Source organism: Polyodon spathula, chromosome 6, assembly GCF_017654505.1.
Source record: "Polyodon spathula isolate WHYD16114869_AA chromosome 6, ASM1765450v1, whole genome shotgun sequence".
Taxonomy (NCBI): domain Eukaryota; kingdom Metazoa; phylum Chordata; class Actinopteri; order Acipenseriformes; family Polyodontidae; genus Polyodon; species Polyodon spathula.
The window spans coordinates 61,097,267-61,118,968 of NC_054539.1; the positions used below are offsets into that span (position 1 = coordinate 61,097,267).

Below are 21,702 nucleotides of genomic sequence, written 5' to 3' on the forward strand. Positions count from 1 at the left end.
GCAATATCCTTTTTGTAGTGAGGTGACCAGAAATGAATACAATATTCAAGATAAGGTCTTACTAATGCACGCACAGTTTTAACATTACTTTCCTTGATTTAAATTCAGCACTTTTCACAATATACCCTCGCATCTTGTTGGCCTTTTTTTATAGCTTCCCCACATTGTCTAGATTGTAGGACAGTACTGCATGTGTGAAAACAAACAATAAAGCCAAAACTAAAATGCTTTAAATTTAAAACTGGTTAATAGACTACCAAACACTGGCAAAATTAACTTTTTTATACAGTGCAGAACTAATTTTTTTTAACATTGTTTAGGGACTTTGCTATACCTGCACAGCGGATAGTAGGATCTACACGTATCGACAATAACAATCCAAAGCAAATTTACACCATTGTTACAGATTTTCTAACAAGTCTTACATGAACTATTTTGGCTGCTACTTAATTAACCCCTTCTAAAATAATAATAAATAAATCAATAAATAAACACACACACAAAACTGCTTAACCTACAGGTACCACAGTAGTAGGCACAGTTTATACAGCCTCAGAGTTTCTGATCACATCACAAATTACAAATTTCCTAAATCCACTGATGGAAATGTCCGGTCTGTTTTTAATTTTTTTAAGCAAATTGGATTCATCACTCACTCCCTTTCTCATATTCACTTTGACATCTGACACATTCTTTCCCTTCCCAGTTTACCCAAATGGTGTGGAAATAAAATGCTCTTTTATACTTGCATGAGGTCACACAGCGAGTGGCTCACCCGTCACCTCCCAGATCCTGTTCTGTACCAGTATATTTGTATAATAACTTTAAGATACTGGATTTTCATTGCAATTTTTTTATTAGATATATTTAACTATTGTTTAGAAGCCAAACTCATCGCATGTCGGGGGAAAAAAAAATTGTAACAGTTATCTTCAGTATGTGTGCTTTTCTGATTTAACAAACTGAAAAAAGTCTCATTTGGTGACAATTTATTGCACAGTACATTTTAGTGCTTTAGCGCTGTTACAACACATAACAGAAAACACACAAGTTTAAAACAGCAACATCAAAATACATTCCCAAGCATATTTCTATTAAATATTCTTAAGACACAAATGTTAATTATATACTGTGACAGATGAGTCTATTCTACAGTGCTCCCAATTACACAAACATCAATTACTGAAATACAGTGACTTTAAATCAAGACTTAAAAAAGAAGATTGGTGTAGAATGGCCACATGTCCAGTTGAGTTAGATGCATAAATAAATACGGTAAAAACAAACAAAACAAAAAGAATCAGCTTTAGAACATTAGGGATTACCTCCTATCACCTCATTACACAATGCAAATAGGATGACAACATCTTAGGGTATTTATTTCTTAGACAGTTCTTAAAAAGCACTTTGTAATGATTTCTAAATGGGGAGAACCAAAGTGATGCATGTTCAGCTTAATGTCAAGTCATCTGAAATAAAAGTGAATACATCTTTCACAAATTAATGAATGAACTGGGAAGCTTAAATGCTTGCTCCCAAGATGACTTTACTGCCCATCAACCTGTTTCAGTTTTACATTCAAACTGAAAGCAATCGAGTATAGCGGCAAGTTGTTAACAAAATCAGTGTTTGCACACCTGTGCTCAGATACAATAACTGGAGTGTTTTATAAACACCTTAAAATGAGCTCCAATTTAAACCATTTAAATGTGGGCAGAACCTTCATTCATGTTTTGGATTTTTTGTACTCGTATGGCAGCTGTGAATTCCAACCAATGTGTAAAAGTGTGTTCGTAACTGGTCTTACAAGAAAACGCCTCGTTCCAACTGCAACGCATCTCATCATCTACATCACTTTCCAATTCCTACAATGTTAGTTCATGCAGAATCCAAAGTCAAAGGTGAAACTATAATAAAATGTATTTTCTGTACCCTTATTCTTTAAAATGGAAACAAGCTAAATCAATTTGAATTTGTAACATTTGTAAAGAGTACAGCTTGACCACCTTGTTATGTTAGTTCACTCTACCAGTTTCCTTATCACATATGTTTCATGTGCAAATGGACTTTCTAACCCCAAGGCTTATCATACTGTACTGCCACACCCCCAAAACAACCACTAGCCAGTGTTGCACACAACATGAAGAACTATAATGTTTATTAGCTGTTAGCTTCATTTAGAAATCTATTAATATATTCTCCACAAACTATTTTTTTATGGATTTTATTCTTATTTAGTTCTGAATTTGGAGACACAAGGAAAGAGATCTGCTCAGGGTCACACACTGCATTTCCTTAATTATTACAAATCTATTCTACCTGTCTTCTAACTGAGAGGAGAACATAAATTCTTTGTTATTTTAAATTTCATGGACTGAGGAATGGCTGCTCAACCTCTTTCTTGCTGGAAGGAAGTCCCTGTGCATCTCTGTGATTCTAGTGTTTTGTAAGGGGAAGGGGGAGATCCTAGTGTAATTTAAATGAAGAACTGAGAGCTTGTGTGTCATGGTTTATGGGGTCTCCAGTTGGACATCCTCAGTCTCTAGTTCAGCCAGCTGCCTGCGAAGTGTGTTCACCTTGCTCTGCAACTCCTTGTTGTACTCAATGATGTGGATCATCTCTTCATACGCTTCATCCAGGCACTTGGAACTGCGGTTCCAGCGCAGGAACACACCTGCAGGAAACCAGTAACCAAAGGGAACAAATCATTATACAATATATTAAAATACATTAAAATGAACAGGACCGAAATGCACTGAAAAGCAGACTAGATTGTTGGTAAAACTTAAGTTTCTTATACTGTTACTTCAAATTTAATTTTTTTTTTTTTTTTTTTTTTTTGTTTAAAGCCACATTTGATGTCAAGCATCGCAAGGAGCTGCAAATGCAGCATTACAATGGGAGCTCTGTATTTCAGCCTGTGACCAGGCTGGCTTTGTGGTCAGACCTGGAAGAGAGTAGAATGGACAGAACTGGGGTATGAAAAGTGCAGTGGCACGCTTTAATTATAAATAATCAAAACATAAAATAAACAGCACAGTCGCCTAAACAAACAAAACAGATACAAAACTAAACAAAACAATTATCGTGCTGGTGTACGATCGGCACACGTAGCAATTGCTTAAGCTTTTAGTTTCTCATTCACTCACGTCTCGTTCCGCCTGGCAGTACTCGGGTCACATGAACTTTTAAGACAAATCAATCACCTGTATCTATATACCTGATATCACTGTTGGAGAATCCACATAGGTACAGTCCAGTGCATATATTCCACATATAAAAGAACACTTTCAGTCAAATGCTTTGTTATCATCCAAAATCAGCAGTAGTTCCTTGTGCCAATGTAATATTTAAATATAGCATTTCAAACAAAATTTGAACGATTAATATTGTACTTGTTACACATTAACATGCCACTATATTATGATAGACGGATACACAATGTCTGGTATTTTTTGCATTAAAGGTTTAAATCATTTATTTTGTCATCATTTTTAATTAATTTCTTTTCAAACTACTTCACAAATTCAGCTTTTCAGCAGCTGTCTCTTTGGTTAAAAAAGGAAGTGAACTTGGTAAGACAAAATAGCATTTGTGCTGTGTCAAAGGCTGCAGAGCTCGTACTCCTGTCCTGGTGAAATGTACTCAATTTCAACAAACACTACACCAGATGTGGTAAATTAACAGCTAAAACAAAGTAGTACAAAGGGTCTATTAAAATGTACCTACTGTTATTAATTTGTTTTGTCAAACATTGTTATTTTAGAAATTATTTTTTCCATATTAGTTATATTTTATAGCAATCTATCTTGGTGAAATCCTGAACAAATATGGCTCAAGTAGACTGTTAATCCAGTGGTTATTTTGCATACATTTGATTGCCATTTTCACATGGGCTCTGAAAGGGCCTCAACCCTGAACAATTTGTAACTGAAATCACATGTGAACGAGGAGTAATGCTGGACCGCAAGGTGAAATTCTGAGGATGCCTAATAACATCATGCTATACACCAGGGTTGGCTTCAAGTGCAAGTGCATTTGCATTTAAATGCAAATACATTTGCACTGGCACATAAATGCAATCAAGAAATATACACCTTATTTTGAATTTGTTTACAAATTATTAGCATCTGCAGTTGCATTTGTGAAATCTCTACATTTGCATTTAAATTAAACTGAGGTGCACACATTTGTATTTGCATTTGCATTTAAATTCACTTGAACCAAACTCTGTTACTGTCTGGTGTACCCAGAAAAGGTAGATCTGAAAAAGTTGACATGACCTTGCCCTGACAAGCCTGGAGGTAAGGGCCAGACAACTCCGATTCCTTTCATACCAGACTAGCTGTTCCTTCCAAGAGGACAAACATGTACTGCTCAGATTCAGCTACGCCTGTACACAGGGTCTGGCATTACAGGTTTGATGACCAATACATTTTGCAGATTTTGAGTTTAATCTGCTCATACCTTGCCTAATTGAGGAAGGTCCTACCAAACCCCTTTACATAGGTTAGGTTTTGCAATAGTTTCCGTGGCTGATGTAGACTATACCACAACCTGTAGACCAGCCAGATACTTCCCAGTTTAAATTCTACCACTGGAATACCATGTGCACACAGGTGTTGTCAAGGTTTCAAAACAGTTCTATTGTTAGGGAATACTCCATTTACTAACTCTACAACATAAAGCAGAATATAAAATCTTCTAGTGGGCTTTAAGTGCTAGCCTGGATCGGGATCAGTTAGTTACCATGGCTCCTAAATGTAAATGTCAAGGGCAGGTGGCCTGATGACGTTTTTAAAAAGTAGAAATGTGACCTACCAAGAAACTAAAGTCCCAGGCTCCGTCTGGCTAGACCAGAAATCATGTCGAAAGTTACCACACACAACTGAATTTCTGCTGGTGTTTTTTATTTTTGTTTTAATTTACACCACAAAATCGGCAGGTGGATGTAGGCAAGCCTGCCAGCAATTTCAGTGACCCAGATGGCTTGTGGGTGATGTCAGTCCAGGAAATGTTTAATAATAAACCAATAAAAGGTTTGAACAAAACTAAACACCATAGATAGAATAAAACGGCATGGCAGTCAAAATAAACAGACAGACAAAACCAAACAAACGGGTAGCAATTGTTATTTATATTATTTCATTTCACTCCTGACTTGTGTCTCTCATTTCACCAAAGCTGCAGATTTTTATATTGATGTTGCTGTCCTCAAACTGGCAATCAATTAGCCAGTGTGAAGACAGCCACATTCAACAGGAGTACTTCTGGCAAGGAAGGTTTTTACTCCTTCCCTGACAAACTAAACATCAATAAATAATACCTTGTTTTTAACAAAAAATACATTATTATTATTATTATTATTATTATTATTATTATTATTATTATTATTAATATAATACAAAAATAACACAGAATACACACAGGGGCAGGGAGTACCCTGTCACAGTTATATACGAGGAAGTGGGGCAATTGTAAGCTGGGGGTAATTCAAACAATGGGTTATCATTTACACCCAATGAACCCTCTATTGGTTGCTTATATTCAAGGTCAGCTTCAACATTTACATACCTTTTTTTTTTTTTTTTTTACTTGGGCTGAAATGTTTGTTTCTTTAAATCATATTTTGGTTAAAAAGAAATGGTGACAACCAAGGCTTCAGATTTTATTTCTAAGCTTTGATTTTTTTATTTTTTTAAAACACTAATATAATCTGCTTCAGCTTTACTATCCTGTTCTCTTGAAGTTTACATTCACTGTCATTTGAGGGGTTTGAGTAAATTCATGCAGTCCTGGGGCAATTCTAAACAAACCCTGCTGAAGCTGAAATATACATTTGATAGAGAAATTCTTCAGAATTTGTCTGTCATTTGTTGATACAAAAATTAAAATTGTGCCACCTACTAGGTCAAGGGTAAAAGACTCCACACACATTTATCAAGAGGTGTAGATTTACTCAAGGGGAATACACTATTTAAAATACACAGTGTCCTTAGCCTCTGAGATGCACTATGCTGCTTCCAAGTTTAACTTGTAGCCGCATAATGCACACATTCTTCTGACACTCAGCAGACTATTCCGTTCCTGCAAACATTCAAACAGCACAATGACAATTCAAATATAATAAAACAAGACAGACAAAATACAATTTGTGATATGACCTGGTTCAAATGAGTTAGTTACACCTGGTCTCACCAGTAGACAAACAAACAATCTGATCTTTTGGTACATTTAAAAATGACACTCTGTTTGTGATTCCAGGAGGTGAAAAGAACATTTTGAAGAAAATGTTTGTCTGCTTGATTTAGCTCCTTATTTCCTTAAATCTCCCTCTCACAGCGTAGGGGTGGATGACTCACAGACAAAACTGGAGACACGGAGGTTGATGTTGAAATACAGCTCAGGCCCTCAGGACTTTAGTTGTGACCGCCACAGGCGAACACACAAGTGTACCAAAAAATAAATAAAATGCAAAAACAAAACACTGTGTAAAAGCAGCTATGCAAGATGAAAGGTTGACATGTAGTGGCGATGCTACTCCAAATAAAAAGGAGGTCCCACTGACACACTTCCTAACTGCAAGTTTTTAAGAGGGATTTAAAAACTAATGCGTGCTCCTTTTCCAGTGAATCAGGTTAAAAACCCTGCTCCCGGTTCCACACATGGTGATCAGCGGTTTTGAGCTTTCTTTGCTTGCTTACCGCAACACTCCACCAAGGCTTTCTTTGTTCTGTAGTGCAGACTTATTTTGTCCTGGCTCTTGGCACAGGGGTGTGTCAGGGGCTCCTTTTACATAGCGAGACACACCGCTGGGACGCGCCCACCAGCCAGTCAAAGATCCACAGCCAAGCAATCTCTGTAAACCAAACCCAGCTGGCAGCACGTCACAGGCGGATCGTCCAGCTCTCTCCTGCAAACACACGTACGCACCCGTGAAGCCAGTGACTGGACGCTTACCCCTGTTGCACACACTTATAAGGTGTCTCAGTCAGAATGGTGGACTTCATATTAGTTTAAAAGTGGCTGAAAAATTAGGCCGAATTGACTTAAGTAGAACTTTTAGTACAGAGAAACACAATTTCTAACTTCTGGAGCAGTATAAAGCAGTAAAGTGGTAGAAAATTACCTATTTAGTACTATGTGGTACGTAAGGGATATTATATATATATATATATATATATATATATATATATATATATATATATATATATATATATATATATATATATATATATATATATATACACACACACATATACAGTGCCTATAGAAAGTCTACACCCCTATCTACACACCATACTCCACACTGTTAAAGGGGAAAAAGGTTTTATTAAGAAAAAAATTATATATTAAAATACAAAACTGAAAGGTCATAATTGGATAAGTATCCACCCCCTGAGTTAATACTTGGTGGAAGCACCTTTGGCAGCAATTACAACTGTGAGTCTGTTGGGATAGGTCTCTACCAACTTTGCACACCTAAATTTGGCAATATTTGACCATACTTCGATTGAATATTGGTCACGGCTCTGACTAGGCCTCTCAAAGACATTTATCTTTGTGTTCCTTAGCCACTCCAGTGTAGCTTTGGCTGTGTGATCTGGGTTGTTGTCATGCTGAAAGATGAACTTTCATCCCAGTTTCAGCTTTCTTCCAGAGGGCAGCAGGTTTTCCTCAAGGACTTCTCTGTACTTTGCTCCATTCATTTTCCCTTCTATCCTGACAAGTGCCCCAGTCCCTGCCGATGAGAAACATCCACCACCATGCTTCACAGTAGGGATGGTGTTCTTTGGGTGATGTGCTGTGTTGGGTTTGCACCAAACAATGCTTTGCATTTAGGCCAAAAAGTACAATTTAAGTTACATCAGACCACAAAACTTTTTGCCACAATGCTACAGAATCTCCCTATTGTTTTTTTGCATACTTCAAAATGGGATTCAAGGTGGGCTTTCTTGAATAATGACTTCCTTCTTGCCACCCTACCACACAGGCCAGATTTGTGCAGTGCTTGGTATATTGTTGTCACATGCACACTTCCACCAGTCTTGGCCATAAAAACCTGTAGCTCTTGCAAAGTTGCCATTGGCTTCTTGGTAGCCTCTCTGATCAGTCTCCTCCTTGCTCGGTCATCCAGTTTGGAGGGATGGCCTGATCTAGGCAGGGTCTTGGTGGTGCCATACACCTTCTACTTCTTAATAATTGTTTTAACCATGCGACAAGGGATATTCAAGGCCTTTCATATTTTTTTATATCCATCCCCTGATCTGGGCCTTTCAACAACAGAGTTCTTTTGAAAGCGCCTTGGTGCTCACAGTTGAGTCTTTGCTTTGAAATGCACCACCCAGCAGAGGGAACCTACAGGAACTGCTGAATTTATCCTGAAATCATATGAATTAACTTGGTGTGTAATTCTGAAGGCGACTGGTTACACCTGAGCTAATTTAGGATCGCTATTACAAGGGGGATGGACACTTATCCAACCAAGCTATTTCAGTTTTTATTTTTATTTAATTTTCTACAAATTTCTAGTATATTTTTTTCACTTGGAAGTTGTAGGGTAGGATGTGTAGATAAATGAAAAGAAATGTATATATAAAAAAATATATATTTTTTTTAATGCATTTTAAATTCCAGGCTATAAGGCAACAAAAGATGAAAATTTTGAAAGGGGGTGTAGACTTTCTATAGGCACTGTGTATGAGATTTTATAATATATATATATATATATATATATATTTAGATATATATATACTATATATATTATAATATATATATATTATATATATATATATATATATATAAACTCACAAAATTTGAGCGTACCCCAACAAATCTGAAGTAAACCTAAATAAGAATAGAAGTTTTTACCCTCCCAAAGCAGCAGACTCTGTGGGGAAACGGAGGGCCAGATGACCAGGCTGTTGGCTTCAAACAGGGGGTTTAGAAACCTTTCCATGTCCTGGGGCCGGTTCACCCAGGACCACAGCGACACTGTCTTCTGTGGCAACTTCAGCTTTCCCCTGCAGATACAGCACACAAATTGAGGGATCAGAAAACTGGTAAAGTTAAATCTGCTACTTCACATACTATGTTTTTAAAAAACACTGTGGAGAGATACAGTTAAAAAATCATTTCGACATTCAACTGATTTGAGTATTGAAAACAAAAATGGACAGTATAACAAAGTGGAAGTACAAGCTGTAATCTTTTAAATCATCTCAATTCTTATAACACTGATATCACCACTAAAACAGGCAGAAAGCTCTAGTAGTATAAACAACATATCAGTGAAGTAATGTAATGTTAAACAGTGTTACACAACACCCTGCAAAGTTTACAAGAAATGCATTGTGTTACCTTTGCTGTCCCCCATGTTGTCTACATCACAGTATTATATTTAAATATACTGCTGTCTCTCTTTTTTCTTCTTAATCCCACAGTATATTTTTCATAACATTTTATTCAGACGTGTTCACCAATTTAATAAAAAAAAAAAAAAATTGCAGTGCATCCAGATCACGCTACCTCTTGCAACAAGGCTGGTTTTCTGTTTCCACTTTCAATTTCAATTAGAGTATCACCACTGTTGCAGGAGGAAGCATGAACTGGATAAACTGCAATGTTTAGAAGAAAAAAATAAACCTTTCTCCCTCTGCTCTCTATGAAACACGGCACAAGCTAGTTTTAGATAAGGACATTAACGTAATTGATCAATAAGAGTAGCCTTTCATCGCTGGCTTATTCATTTTGTCCCAAGTTGAGAGTAGATAAGTGACGAGTACTGTGGGTCAGTGAGTTCATGAGGTCTCAGAAAGTTCACGCGACACCCTTTCATAAACCGGTCATCACAAATGACTGAATCTTTAACTGAGTGAATCTTCAGAAACTCGAGAGCAGGCTGCTCCACCAGGCAAGGGGTCATCGAGATAGCTTTAGAACACGCTTATTTTCAATTTACTATTTTACATGGTTTAATTGTGATTCTGACACACAACCGGTTTCACTGACAACTTCAACTAAAAAAAGAATTAAAAAACCCAAAACACTGTTAAGGGTTACTAGCCCGCTACTTAAATGTACCCACAAAGACTAGTGAAGTACACTAACTTCAACGACAGTAAACTTTAGATCCAATGATGTCATTATATGTCCTATACCTTTTCAGCATCTCAGTCTTCAAATTCCCAACAACAAAAGTGAGAGATTTCAGCAACTTCAATGCCCTGAGCCATGAACTAATTTTTTTGCTAATTTGCCAGGTGGAAAACTGGTGTTTATTTTTTTTAACTACACTGGCCCTTCAGTAATTCTACACTTGAATGTTTGAAGTCATGCTTCTATCTGCACCTGTACAACTCAATATTACCTCTATATCAGTGGTTTTCAAACTTTTTAGGCCCCATACCCCTTTCCAAAAAATCTAGTCTACCGCATACACCCATCTGAGATAGGGTCATAATATACATAAGAAAACAGAAAACAATTGTATTTTCTAATTACTAGGCTTAAGTACTTACTGATGTTAACTGAATATATATATATATATATATATATATATATATATATATATATATATATATATATATATATATATATATATATATATATATATATTTAAATGCTTGCCTACCAATGTGATGGATGTGCCTGCTTTTTTATCACAGATTTCAGTAAAACAAAACCCTGATTAGTAAACAATGCAGCCCCTAGACAGGGTTATGTTATTCTGTATTTTAAAATGAACGAATAGGCCTTCAAGTTACAAAAAAATGTAAGTGGGTCATTAAAAAAATAAAAATAAACAGGACTCTATTTGCTGACTCAGAAGGCACAGGGAAGGAGGAGGGGCTAGAGCCAATTATGGAAAACTGCTGTTAAACTAATTTAAATAAAATTAAAACTAAAAATGCTATGTAAAATTATTTCACAATCCAGTCCAATAAGTGGCAAAACGAGTCCAAAAAGAGGTTATGTGTTTGAAAGCAGAACTAGGGTTCTAATTTAAAACAAAATCAGTAAGCAATTCTCAACAAAAGTCAAAAGAAAACAGATGGGGCATTTTGCATAAAAAACTATTTAAAATGTACAAATACAGGCATCTTTTTAACAAATCTGGTAGCATGCAGAACTATGTGAATACTGAATAACACATTAAAATGTGTGTTTTTGTTTAATTTATTTAAATCGAATGTTAAGGTTTGAACATTTGAGCTGGACATTTAAAATGCTATGTGTGTCTTATACAGTATCGAATCCAGCCAGAAAAAGCACATTGTTTTGAAGTGAATATTTCCAAAAACTAAATTTGATTAAAAAGTAGAAAGGTGACATTTATATCATGCAGTCAAAAATGACTTTTAGCAAAATGCTTATATGTTAGTGTTTAGTGCAGTCGTTGTTCATGTTAATCATCTGACAGACAGCTTGTTGATGGGCACTCGCTATATGATATGACACTCAACAGGTCTGGAGTAGGGAATCCAGTTTCAGACACTTCCCAATCCAGGAATTAGGGATTGATTTTTATTATTTATTTCTTAAAATCTGCGATTCCATTTTTGTAATAATAATAATAATAATAATAATAATAATAATAATAATACCGTGCTTTTTGCTTTTATTAGCCTAATAATTAGCGGCGTACATGCGTAGGCTAATGCAATTACTCGACAAATGAGTTCTTCAATGAATTCATCAAAAAACATATAAAGCATTGCAAGTAAAGATAACACAGTTGTGTATGCTCCAGCTCCAGCACAGTGATTTCACTGTCTAAGTAGGGCGGCACAGCTGCCTGCTAAACTCAATAATACTGTTCTTTAAAAACATAAACTTAGATAAAACACACTGAACTGATTAAACTAAACTACAAACACTGAACATTTAAACTCCAGAAAGCAAACATACCTAGTAAATACTACACATTTTTTAAAAGCAGCAACATCGTACAACGATTTTTTTTTTCTTTTTAGCCTACAGACTGCAGAACCACTGCATTGCTATTTAAATAGGTAATTTAGCCATACGTGTGCTCAACGCTTGCTCACTGTCAGAAGCCGGTTGAGTGTTTATAGTTAACCTCGCCCAAGAGAAAGGAAACGTACACTAGTACGGCTGTGGTTTTATTTGAAAGGAGATTCAGCATTGTTAGCTGAATTGCTAAGTCGCAAAGTACTACAATCTGATAGATAGATAGATAAATAAATAAATAAATAAAAATCTGTTGTCTGCCATTACAGGATTTATCTCGCGTACCCCAGTTTGAAAACCACTGCTCTATATCAAACTGGGGCTGCAACAGGTCCCATAGGTTTTACAAATCAAGTCAAATATCACCTATATGTATCATGTTTTTGTGTCGGCACGCAATACCAACTCAGGCTGGTGGAGTTTAAACTGATGCCAATGGAAAGCAAAATGACTGATTTCAAAGTGCTTTCAACTTGGTCCCAGTGGCAGCTGGAATTGAAGCCTGATGTTCTAGTACTTGAATATATACTACTACGTATGCAGCCACTCCACAGAACAAGAAAAATATCATCTTGTATTACTAGTTAATTTTAAGAACTAGATGAATAAGGGGTTGTTCTCTATGTCCACGATATAATTCAATAAAAATAACCTAATGTGACTGTATACAGGCACTGATGCATTTAAGTGTTTCGTGTTTTTACCAGGCCACGTCAGACTCTTGTGTCTACTGGACGTTTGACATGGCATTCAATTCAGAACCATACAAAACTACAGAATGGTTTTCAGCCTCTTATCTTAGGAGAAATTTATGAGTGTTTGTCTGAGTGCGAGGGAGAGTACTGACCGCTCAAAGGTATTGTTCCCCAAAAAGGTGCCGAACTGGGAGGCATAGGTATGCTCAAAGAGAAAGATGAGGAAGTGCTCATTGAACTGGAAGGAGCATGGGAACTGGCGCAAGATCTGCCAGACACAGTCCAGGAAGAGCAGGAAAACAGGCGCCTCCCACTTGGGCTTGCTGTTGGAGTAGGCAGACTGGGAACAGCGCTGCTGGAATGGGTGTCCTGCCTGCAGAAAAACAAGAAATACAAAAACGCTTCAAATGAAAAACATAGACCCAAGAAAACAATAAAAAGGTTCTAGTTCAACCTGGTTTAAAAAAAAAAAAAAAAAAAAAAAAAAAAAAAAACATTTTCAATAATCACATTGTTGTGGCATATGGAGGTACCAACATAATACAAAAAATAAACAGCACAGCACAATATAACATGCCTCAAAATTAATTAAAAAGGCATTTCTTCTCGCTCGACTTTTCACCCTGAAAAAGACGCTGATTCCAAGAACGGTAATTGGGCACAGAAAAATCTTTCCACTGAAAAACCGAAAAACTGAAAAATTCAAAAAAGGTACAGTGCTGGCTCTGCTCCCAGTACCAGGACTGAAAGAACAAATTGAATATTACTTGCTGGACCCGAGCCAGATTTTGAATGTGATGCCGAGGGCAAATACGACACAAAAAGTCTGAGACAATGACTGTGAATAAGAGGGTGTCTCATGACAAGGTGCTTTATACTCAATGCCTCTGATTGTGTAAGGGTTGTGACAACCACGATGGTATTTGTGAGGTTCCACATTCTGCAAAAACTGTGGTACAGACCACATTCAGTAAACTCAGCTCTTGGCAGGACAGAATGAATTCAGCTGCACCTTTTCCATGCTGTCACTTAATTTAAAACAAACAAACTGCAGAGTCTGACTATGTTCAATTAAAAAAAAAAAAGCAACGGATTAATAGAATTACTGTACTGTTAAAAAGCTGAAAAGCTGTTGCCGACCTCCACAGCCAGTTAGTGGGTGTGCTTTGTTGTTGTTTTTTTTTCTAAACGTAATTTCTGTCTCAGGTTAACATGCAGTTATGGTACAAAAAAAGCTGATGGATTAGCTTGGCATTGCCTTCATTTTCACAGATGCTCTTTGGATAGTACAGCACTGTACCTTTGTGTTTTAGACACTGATGTACCTGATAATGTTCATTTATAATGCCCCGACATTAATAAAGCCTTCCTCTGAGATATAATACTTTCACAAGTCCGACAGAGCCCTGAAACCAATTAAATTGGATATGACAGGTTCTGTTGTATACTGAATTTTAGGAATTGCTTGAATACTAAGCAATACAGCTAATGGTTACACTACACTAGAACTGCTGTAGATTATTTTATTTGAAATGTGTTAGGAGGTGTATGTTAATCCACATGCTGCAAGCGACCAGTTTCCTTAAACCATGTAGAAGGATTACGCATGGCTTGCACTTACCTGTAGCCACTCTCTCTCCACAAGAGACTCAAAGCCGTGGATTGTCCTGCTGGTCGGATCGAGAATGATCTGTGCCAGTGAGGTCACCTGCAGTGTGGAGTCTGTCCCCTCAGTTCCATGGACCAGCACCGAGGCACCCTCCCTAAAACAGTAGCAGAAATACTAAGAGGCAGAACACGCATACTATGTACACAGAGATCACACTACTCTCAAGAAGCCCACTTCTTGCGCACATCTAGCTTTTTTTTTTTTTTTTTTTTTTTAGCAAAACAAATCGAAAGGATTCCAATCCATTTCAAGACTATATTCTAAACTGATTCTTATTTTTGGAATTTATTATTAATAAAACTCTTCTTCTTATTATTATTTAGCAGATGCCTTTATCAGTGAGTCAGTGAGTGAGCTGGGATTTGAACCGGGGACCACCTGGTTACAAGCCCTTTTCTTTAACCACTAAACAAGCATCCAAATAGAGCATCAATAAAACACAATAAAAAATTTAAAAAAGTAAGTACAAATATGTATTTTGAACTTGAAACTTAAAAACAAGTCAAATTGAAAAAAAATGTCTTTATCAAACATATTTATTAAGGCTTCTATATCTGTGGCACTAGAGTGACTGGACATATTGGTCTTGTTTATCTGCTGACAGAACAATGTCTTATTAAACTGGCGGCTTGCCATGTCTTTACCTGTCAATGCACTGTGCAGCCAGACAAGCTGTGGTGAGTATTTCCTTGATGTTGGTCAGCCAACTGGAGGCCTCCAACTTGCTAAGCCAGCGGTCCATATTGTGAGACTGGTCATTACAGGCTTCTACTAGCTTAATCAAGCTCTCCTGTAGAATGTTAGACCTGGGGGGTGGGAGGAGTCAAGCAAGTCTGTTACATTACCATTACCTGCATGATATACCCACTAAATGCAGCAAATAAATTAAAACTTTTTTTTTTTTTTTTGCAAGAAATGAAAATCAAGCAGCACCCTTGTGTCACAACATAGTGTATTCAACCTCTGTGCTGCCTCATAGGACATACAGACTTGTTGGCTTGATGACACTACAAATGGGAAAAACCCAATGTACAATTAACCTCACATGCACACAAAGAGCGGGCGGTTTACCTTTCAATCGTCTTGTGGATCCTCCTCCACTGCGGGTAATGGGCCTCCAGTTCAAAGCCCCCTCCCCTGGCTTTGGCCTGCTGCGCTACGTTAATTGAGCGGGTGTCGATGATGTAGCCACGCTTTCCTGCCCTCAGTGTGGCATTAATCAGTTTCTCATCCTCTTTACAGCGCCGTCCATTGCTGCCGGTGAGAGGCTGCCCACTCCGCATCATGACCTGTAAGTATATTGGATTAGGGTCAGGACCAGGAAACTGGACACTTATACTATATAAAATGTATGTCAGTGACAAACACCCCCTACCATGGCTATAGAAACTTGACAGAATTAGGGCACCTCTGCTTCCACTAAAGTCCATAGCAAGTTTAATCAAAATTAAACAAGTGATCTTCTAGATAGATGCAGAAAATGTAACTGTCCATTTGAGTTAAACTACATCTGATGATGTAGATAGCCTTCTGTCTGGTGTTGATTGCTGAAGTGTAATGCTGGCTCCAGGGATCAGCTCATTTTGCCTCCCCAGCACATCAGCACACACAACGGCTGCGATGTTGGCTCTGGGGATCAACCCAGTGCGGTCTCCCCAGCGCATCAGCATGACAACCGTCTGGATTGAGCTCCATCCCCCACTCAGCTCAGCCCAGCTTACTTACCTGTACATCAGTGTTGCTTTCTTTCTATTGTGCTTGAGATCCCCATCCAAATCTTTCTTGGTGGTTGCTCTCCTGGACGGAGGAATATTGTCTTTTGTGTGTAATGTTTTGATGGAACTGGTGACAACTTATTGGTCAGATTACACTTGTCTTCCAATGCTAAGGCCAAACATCACAGCACCTGGTTATGGCGCCAAGTACACCGTCCTTGGCTAAAACCCACTTACATCCTGTCAAAATGTGCCTTAATGTTGCAGGTGATGACCACAAAGGACATGAGGGATCCTCACCCACCCAGAGGTTTAGGTTCTGTGGTGATGGGAGAACATCATATGCTAATCTGATGAGGAAACTGATCCTGCTCTGTTCCATTGTCCACAGGTCTTGCCAGACTATCTTGCGGTGTTCCACACTCTCCCATCTCATCCATTCTCCCTTCTTGGCCTGGGAAATGGCCTTTACACACCTGATCCTTTCCTCCTGCTTTTGCACCTCATTGATTACCAGCTTCCTCTGTTGAGCTGGGGTTGCCTTGTACCATGTGGTAGGAGCTGAACCGAGACCAAAACCTCCTTTTCCATGCTGAACTTTCCCCATAATATCTCCGATTCGAAGGGCAGCCTTAGCATCTTCCACAGCTTTCTTTGCCGTCCATTTTCTTCTAGTTTTCAATACAGGTGCTGTCTCCCTTACACATCTGTCATGTGAATCTACAAATGTAATTTCCAGTCGGACTTTGGCACACTTAAACTCCTCGGTTATAGCAGAGATTGGTAGCTGCAGTACAGAGTAGATAGATAGATAGATATAGATAGATAGATAGATAGATAGATAGATAGAAATAAACAGAGTATAAACTTTTCTTGGGCTCAATCAGGAGAAGCTGCGTTATTATTAAGAAATGAGATCACGACCCATAATTTAAGAACAGCTGCCATGGGCACGATGGCCTGGCTTCGCGGGCATGACTTTGAGGACCACTGGACAGTGAATGTTTTATCTGTTATGTTAGTTGCATTCGCCCTTCTGGTTTGGTGTCCAAGCTGAAGAATATGACTAAAGAAGCAGCTGCTTTGTGCCTGCAGTAATCTGTTCAAAACATTTCTGTTTAGGACCGTTATCATGGGTTCATCTAAATAAAATGTCTAGTCAACAAACAGAAATGGGTGACACTAGTGTGTACCATAGTGAATTTAAAAAAAAGGGAGTGAGAAAATGGCTACTGTGAGCGAAAAAAGTGGAGGTGAGAGAGGCGCGGAGAGCTGTATGATTGATCAGCTGATCAATGCGTAAGCTGTTAGACTTTACTCAATAAGCAAGTGGCATAAAATAAACACTGCAGGTCCTGTCTGCCACAAATCAGCCACAGTGAAAAGGCACAGCAATCCACATTAACTATTTCCAGAACCGCTCCTTGTGTATGTATGTATGTATGCATGTATGTATGTACATCTGTTTGTTTATGAGCTATACATATAACTTATTAAAGTTACTATAATTATTTTAATGTATGTTCTGGTATTGAGCTATAATGTTGCTGTGTTTTTTTTTTTTAATAAATAAAATGTTTGTTTAAAATAAATGGTATGTGATGTGAATTTGTGTTGGCGTTGCATGGTTTGAATACATTGAAAATGTTGGTGCCTCCAAGACATACAGACCTAGCTGCTGATGTTATTACAACACCATCAACAACAATCGGACACATACAATACTGGGGTAGCCATGGAAACTGTAGAACAGAACCTTGAATTTAAACAACAAATTACTCTGCAGCACAACAATGCATCTGGCAGAACTGTGTTGTTCTAGAGCCATTTCAATACAAATCTCCCCAGATTGTTTAGATTTAAAACCCTACCCCCCATGGTCAAATTGTAGTAGATTTTGGACACCCAACCTGTAATCAACCTGACGTGTTTTTAATATAACACCAATTTGCTAAATAAAAAAAGTAAAGTTTGACCTTTGAAAAACTAATATCTGAAAGAAATGTCACAGATAGGTCAAAGTTTCAGCTCCTCATATAAAGTGTGCAGGAAGGTAATATTTTCTGTGAATGGTCAAAGGTGAGGTCAAAGGTTAGGGGTAACTTTACATTTTTGTTTTGCAAATGTGTTTTTAATATAATTTTTTGAATCCTCATCCTAAATTGATGAAAGGCCGAGGATAACTCGTATAATTTTATGCATCTTATTATATGACATGAATTTATGAATGCACTCAAGCACAGCAACACCCAGCCTGGGATTAACAATTAACCATGTTTGTGGAGCCAAGTATAAATGTGTTCATGAGTTCAATTTTTGTCCCAGCTTTTAAAAGAGACAACATGCATATGCAATAATATCAAAAATATGAACAAAGAATAACCTGTATGGGGCCCTGCACCTTTAAATCTAAATTATATAATACAGACAAAATTGGAACAAGATTTCAAGTCCTGTTCCCAAATGGGAAAATATTATTAAATGTAAAGTTCCTTTTTCCTTAATTGCACAAGACAAGTGTATATGGGTTTGGCATTTAATAAAAAATAAATGAAACCCCCTCTCACCATGCCGTTCTTCTTGTGGTAGTAGCTGAGAACAGGGAAGCGGCCAGCATGTCTGAAGGTGGCGACTTTCCGGATTGTCTCGTCGTCAATGGACTTGGGCACGGCCAGAACGGGGGGGTAGGAGGGGCAGACGCTGAAGTCCTTATTCACATAGCTCAATCTCCACTCGTCAGTCTAGGGGAAAAAAGCAGGGATTATACAACTTTGTACCAGCAATGGAAATCCAGCATCCAAATGTGGATTTCTCTTCAAATATACTTTTCAATTTCATAACTTTACACAAATACAGTTTTAACTCTGTTGTTAGTAAATAGTTAAAAGGTAATAAAGGTTTTACCTATTAGCGTTATATGTTACCACATTATTCTTGTGTTGAAAACCTTTTTGTTTTTTTTACGATACAAATTGCAGTCAAGCCTGGGCTGGTACTTTTGCTGACCAAATGGTTTCCCAACCAATTCTGACGAAACAGTGCATGGGTGCTTTTCACCGTGCTATGGATTAAGGTCACAGTATTTTTTTATGTAACATGAAGGCTACATACAGAGAACTCAATTTTGACAAACTTGTGTATTGACATGTGTCACAGTGGCCAACGCGGCACATGATAAAATTGACATCTGGCTGCTCAGCTATGGAATTATCAGTCTAAATGCATGGGAGAAGCAGAGCCAATTAACTTTTTTTTAAATCAATATTGAAAGGAGAACACTTGAACCATTCAACTGCTGAAATGATACTGTTTTCTTAACTATTTTAAATAAAACTTACCAATGATTCAATTTGCTTAAATGATTGTTCTGGAAGGAAGGTATTCCATCCATCCTCAATCACCTCAAACATGGGCCGATAGAAGAAGGGGTACATGAGGGTGACTGAATCCAGAGTAGACAGTGCCTGAAGAAACACCCTTATTCAGAAAACAAACTAAACACCGGTACCTGAATGCAGAAATATATGGTATATATAACACACACAACTTAAATAATGCTCTACTCACTTCAATAGAACTTGCAATGTTTAAACATTCTTCCATGCCAGGAATATCCAGCTGAATTATCCTCAGGTCTTTACATTTAACAATAACGGTTCCCAATGAGCCCACAAACCTGCAACATGATACACATGAAAGGTGCATGAACTACTTAAATATGAATGATTGCAGTTGGGATATAAAAATATACATTAATACATAAAAGACACATTAAGAGAATGCTTTTGAATAATGTAGGCAACAGCTGTTTCCTAGTCTGGAATTTATCCAAATGATGGTGGCTGCACAACCATAACTATGCATAACTTTAATTTAACGAAGACCAGTCTTCTGCTAAACGTGGTCCTTGGTGGAATTGTATTTGAATCCAAAGATAATGTGGTAACGAGAACCTTCATACTGTACATCACTCTTAACGCTCAGTGGTAGCACATATAGTAATAATAAAATTCATTTCACAATAAAAGAAAACATATTTGAAAAACATCCTGCTCAGTGTCTTCATGAGAACACTGACAAATATAAAAAATTAAAAGCAAGATAACAATGAAAGGGTAGATAAATCCCATGTAAAGGCAATCTAGGAGAGACTGACCTCTTCTCAATTGAGTCTATGTTGGAGTGCAGCAGCCACAGCTCCTCATTGCTGTCCTGTCGAGAGGAGAGAATGAGGTGGTGGCCGGTTAGACAGAGTGTCCCCTCCACCCTTGGCATGAAGGGCCGATGCAGGACAACATTATCCACCCGTGGGGTCTTTATCAACTCAGCAAATTCCATCCTTACAATCTGCTATACCGAGGGTAGTGGAGGGGTCTTCTTAATGTAAACACGTAAACATGAAGGAGGGGATGCTATTTCACTGAAGCAGCTTAAACAAAAACAAAACAGTGCATTATTAGAAACTGTACAGGTCCTGCAGTACTGGCTGACAACCAAAAAGCACAAACGACAGTGTTACTCAGACTGCAGCTTAAACAAGACTCAATGTTAAGATCTAGAGACAGGGTGTACCCACCCACTGTATTGCACAATCAGAGATAAGGAGTTTGTAAATATATTAAACTGACCAAAATGTTAGCAACCTTTGCATTATATTACAAAACACAAGTGGAGAACTAGCTTGTGAGTCACGTCTACGATTGCAGCATCCCAAATTAAAAAAAGTTTAGTCTGGTTGGCCATGTAAGATACTCACTAACGACTACTGCAATTCTAATTAATGCTCAGTAGCCGTCTTCGCTATGCATGACAATCTGTCAACATGACACCCCCTATAACAACACACAATGAAACGCATATATAAAGTGTTACTAGCGGAACTAGTCATGAGGAACAATGTTTCAGGGTCATTGGCTTGATAGTTGATTAAATAAAACAATCGTGATTAATCGTCAGAATTAGATCGACAACTGCGGCGAAGTATTTCATACCACAAATGAAATACGAAAAAGAACTTGACTATTTAAAAGCTTGATTTATTATTCACTTTATATAATATTCACGAAAATTGGAAGTATGTTTTTTTTTTACATGTATTTATTCACTCTGCATTTTTTCCTTGAGCTCGGTAACGTATTTATCAAGCTGTGTCACTGTGAATTATTTTATTTATGTTTTATTTTTTTGTAAAGAGACCATTTACGTACTTCAGTAATACTACATTTTAAATCAGTGAATATGTTCTTGTATTTTGTTAATTTAACAAACGAGCACACAATAAAGCCTGAGATACCTTCTCATACTCCTCTTCCTCCCCCTCACAGAATGCGGAAGTGCGACAATAAATGTCCAAGAAAAAAAAAAAACAGGACAAACAGAGTTCCGGCAACCCAAAGGTTATAAGGCCTGGGGGTGGGGTGTGGTGCAGTTAATGTCAGACGCAAAAGTGAGATTGGTTTTGTGATAATGGTTTTGTATGCTTTTATTGTTTTTATATGTATTGCTTTTCGTAGGCATGTGACTTATTAAATGTATTTGATCAGATACGTCGGACGTTAAATAGAGTAAAATCTGTGTTTCTGATGGTGATTATTTTTCTGAACACACATGGTTCTTGTGTTTCACCAGCTTTATGGGTCACATTGGGCCG

At 37.6% G+C, this 21,702-nt stretch overlaps 1 protein-coding gene across 3 annotated transcripts; it reads right to left on the reverse strand.

Moving 5' to 3' along the window:
• Window positions 1-974: 974 nt before the first annotated feature.
• Window positions 975-21,418, reverse strand: LOC121317426 (myotubularin-related protein 9). Of its 3 annotated transcripts, XM_041253347.1 has the most exons (11): window positions 21,346-21,418; window positions 20,209-20,481; window positions 19,620-19,728; window positions 19,391-19,516; window positions 18,620-18,793; window positions 15,409-15,626; window positions 14,982-15,143; window positions 14,290-14,431; window positions 12,821-13,041; window positions 8,872-9,023; window positions 975-2,674 (listed from the first exon to the last, which is right to left on the reverse strand). In XM_041253347.1, the coding sequence occupies exons 2-11, from the start codon at window positions 20,388-20,390 to the stop codon at window positions 2,511-2,513; spliced, it is 1,650 nt and encodes a 549-aa protein (XP_041109281.1). In that variant the 5' UTR covers window positions 20,391-20,481; window positions 21,346-21,418; the 3' UTR covers window positions 975-2,510. The 3 variants fall into 3 exon arrangements, with proteins under 3 accessions (XP_041109281.1, XP_041109280.1, XP_041109282.1); XM_041253346.1 differs by lacking the exon at window positions 21,346-21,418 and having other exon boundaries at window positions 20,209-20,582; XM_041253348.1 differs by lacking the exons at window positions 975-2,674; window positions 21,346-21,418 and adding an exon at window positions 5,409-6,913 and having other exon boundaries at window positions 20,209-20,583.
• Window positions 21,419-21,702: the final 284 nt, after the last annotated feature.

What these genes read in the sequence shown, in the direction of transcription:
- LOC121317426 (XM_041253347.1), bottom strand. Translation starts at nt 20,390, where the DNA reads ATGGAATTTGCTGAGTTGATAAAGACCCCACGGGTGGATAATGTTGTC. An exon ending in ACCACAAGAAGAACGGCATG is followed by an intron (nt 15,627 to 18,619) that starts GTGAGAGGGGGT and finishes ATATACTTACAG; the next exon opens with GTCATGATGCGGAGTGGGCA. An exon ending in ATCCACAAGACGATTGAAAG is followed by an intron (nt 15,144 to 15,408) that starts GTAAACCGCCCG and finishes CCCACCCCCCAG; the next exon opens with GTCTAACATTCTACAGGAGA.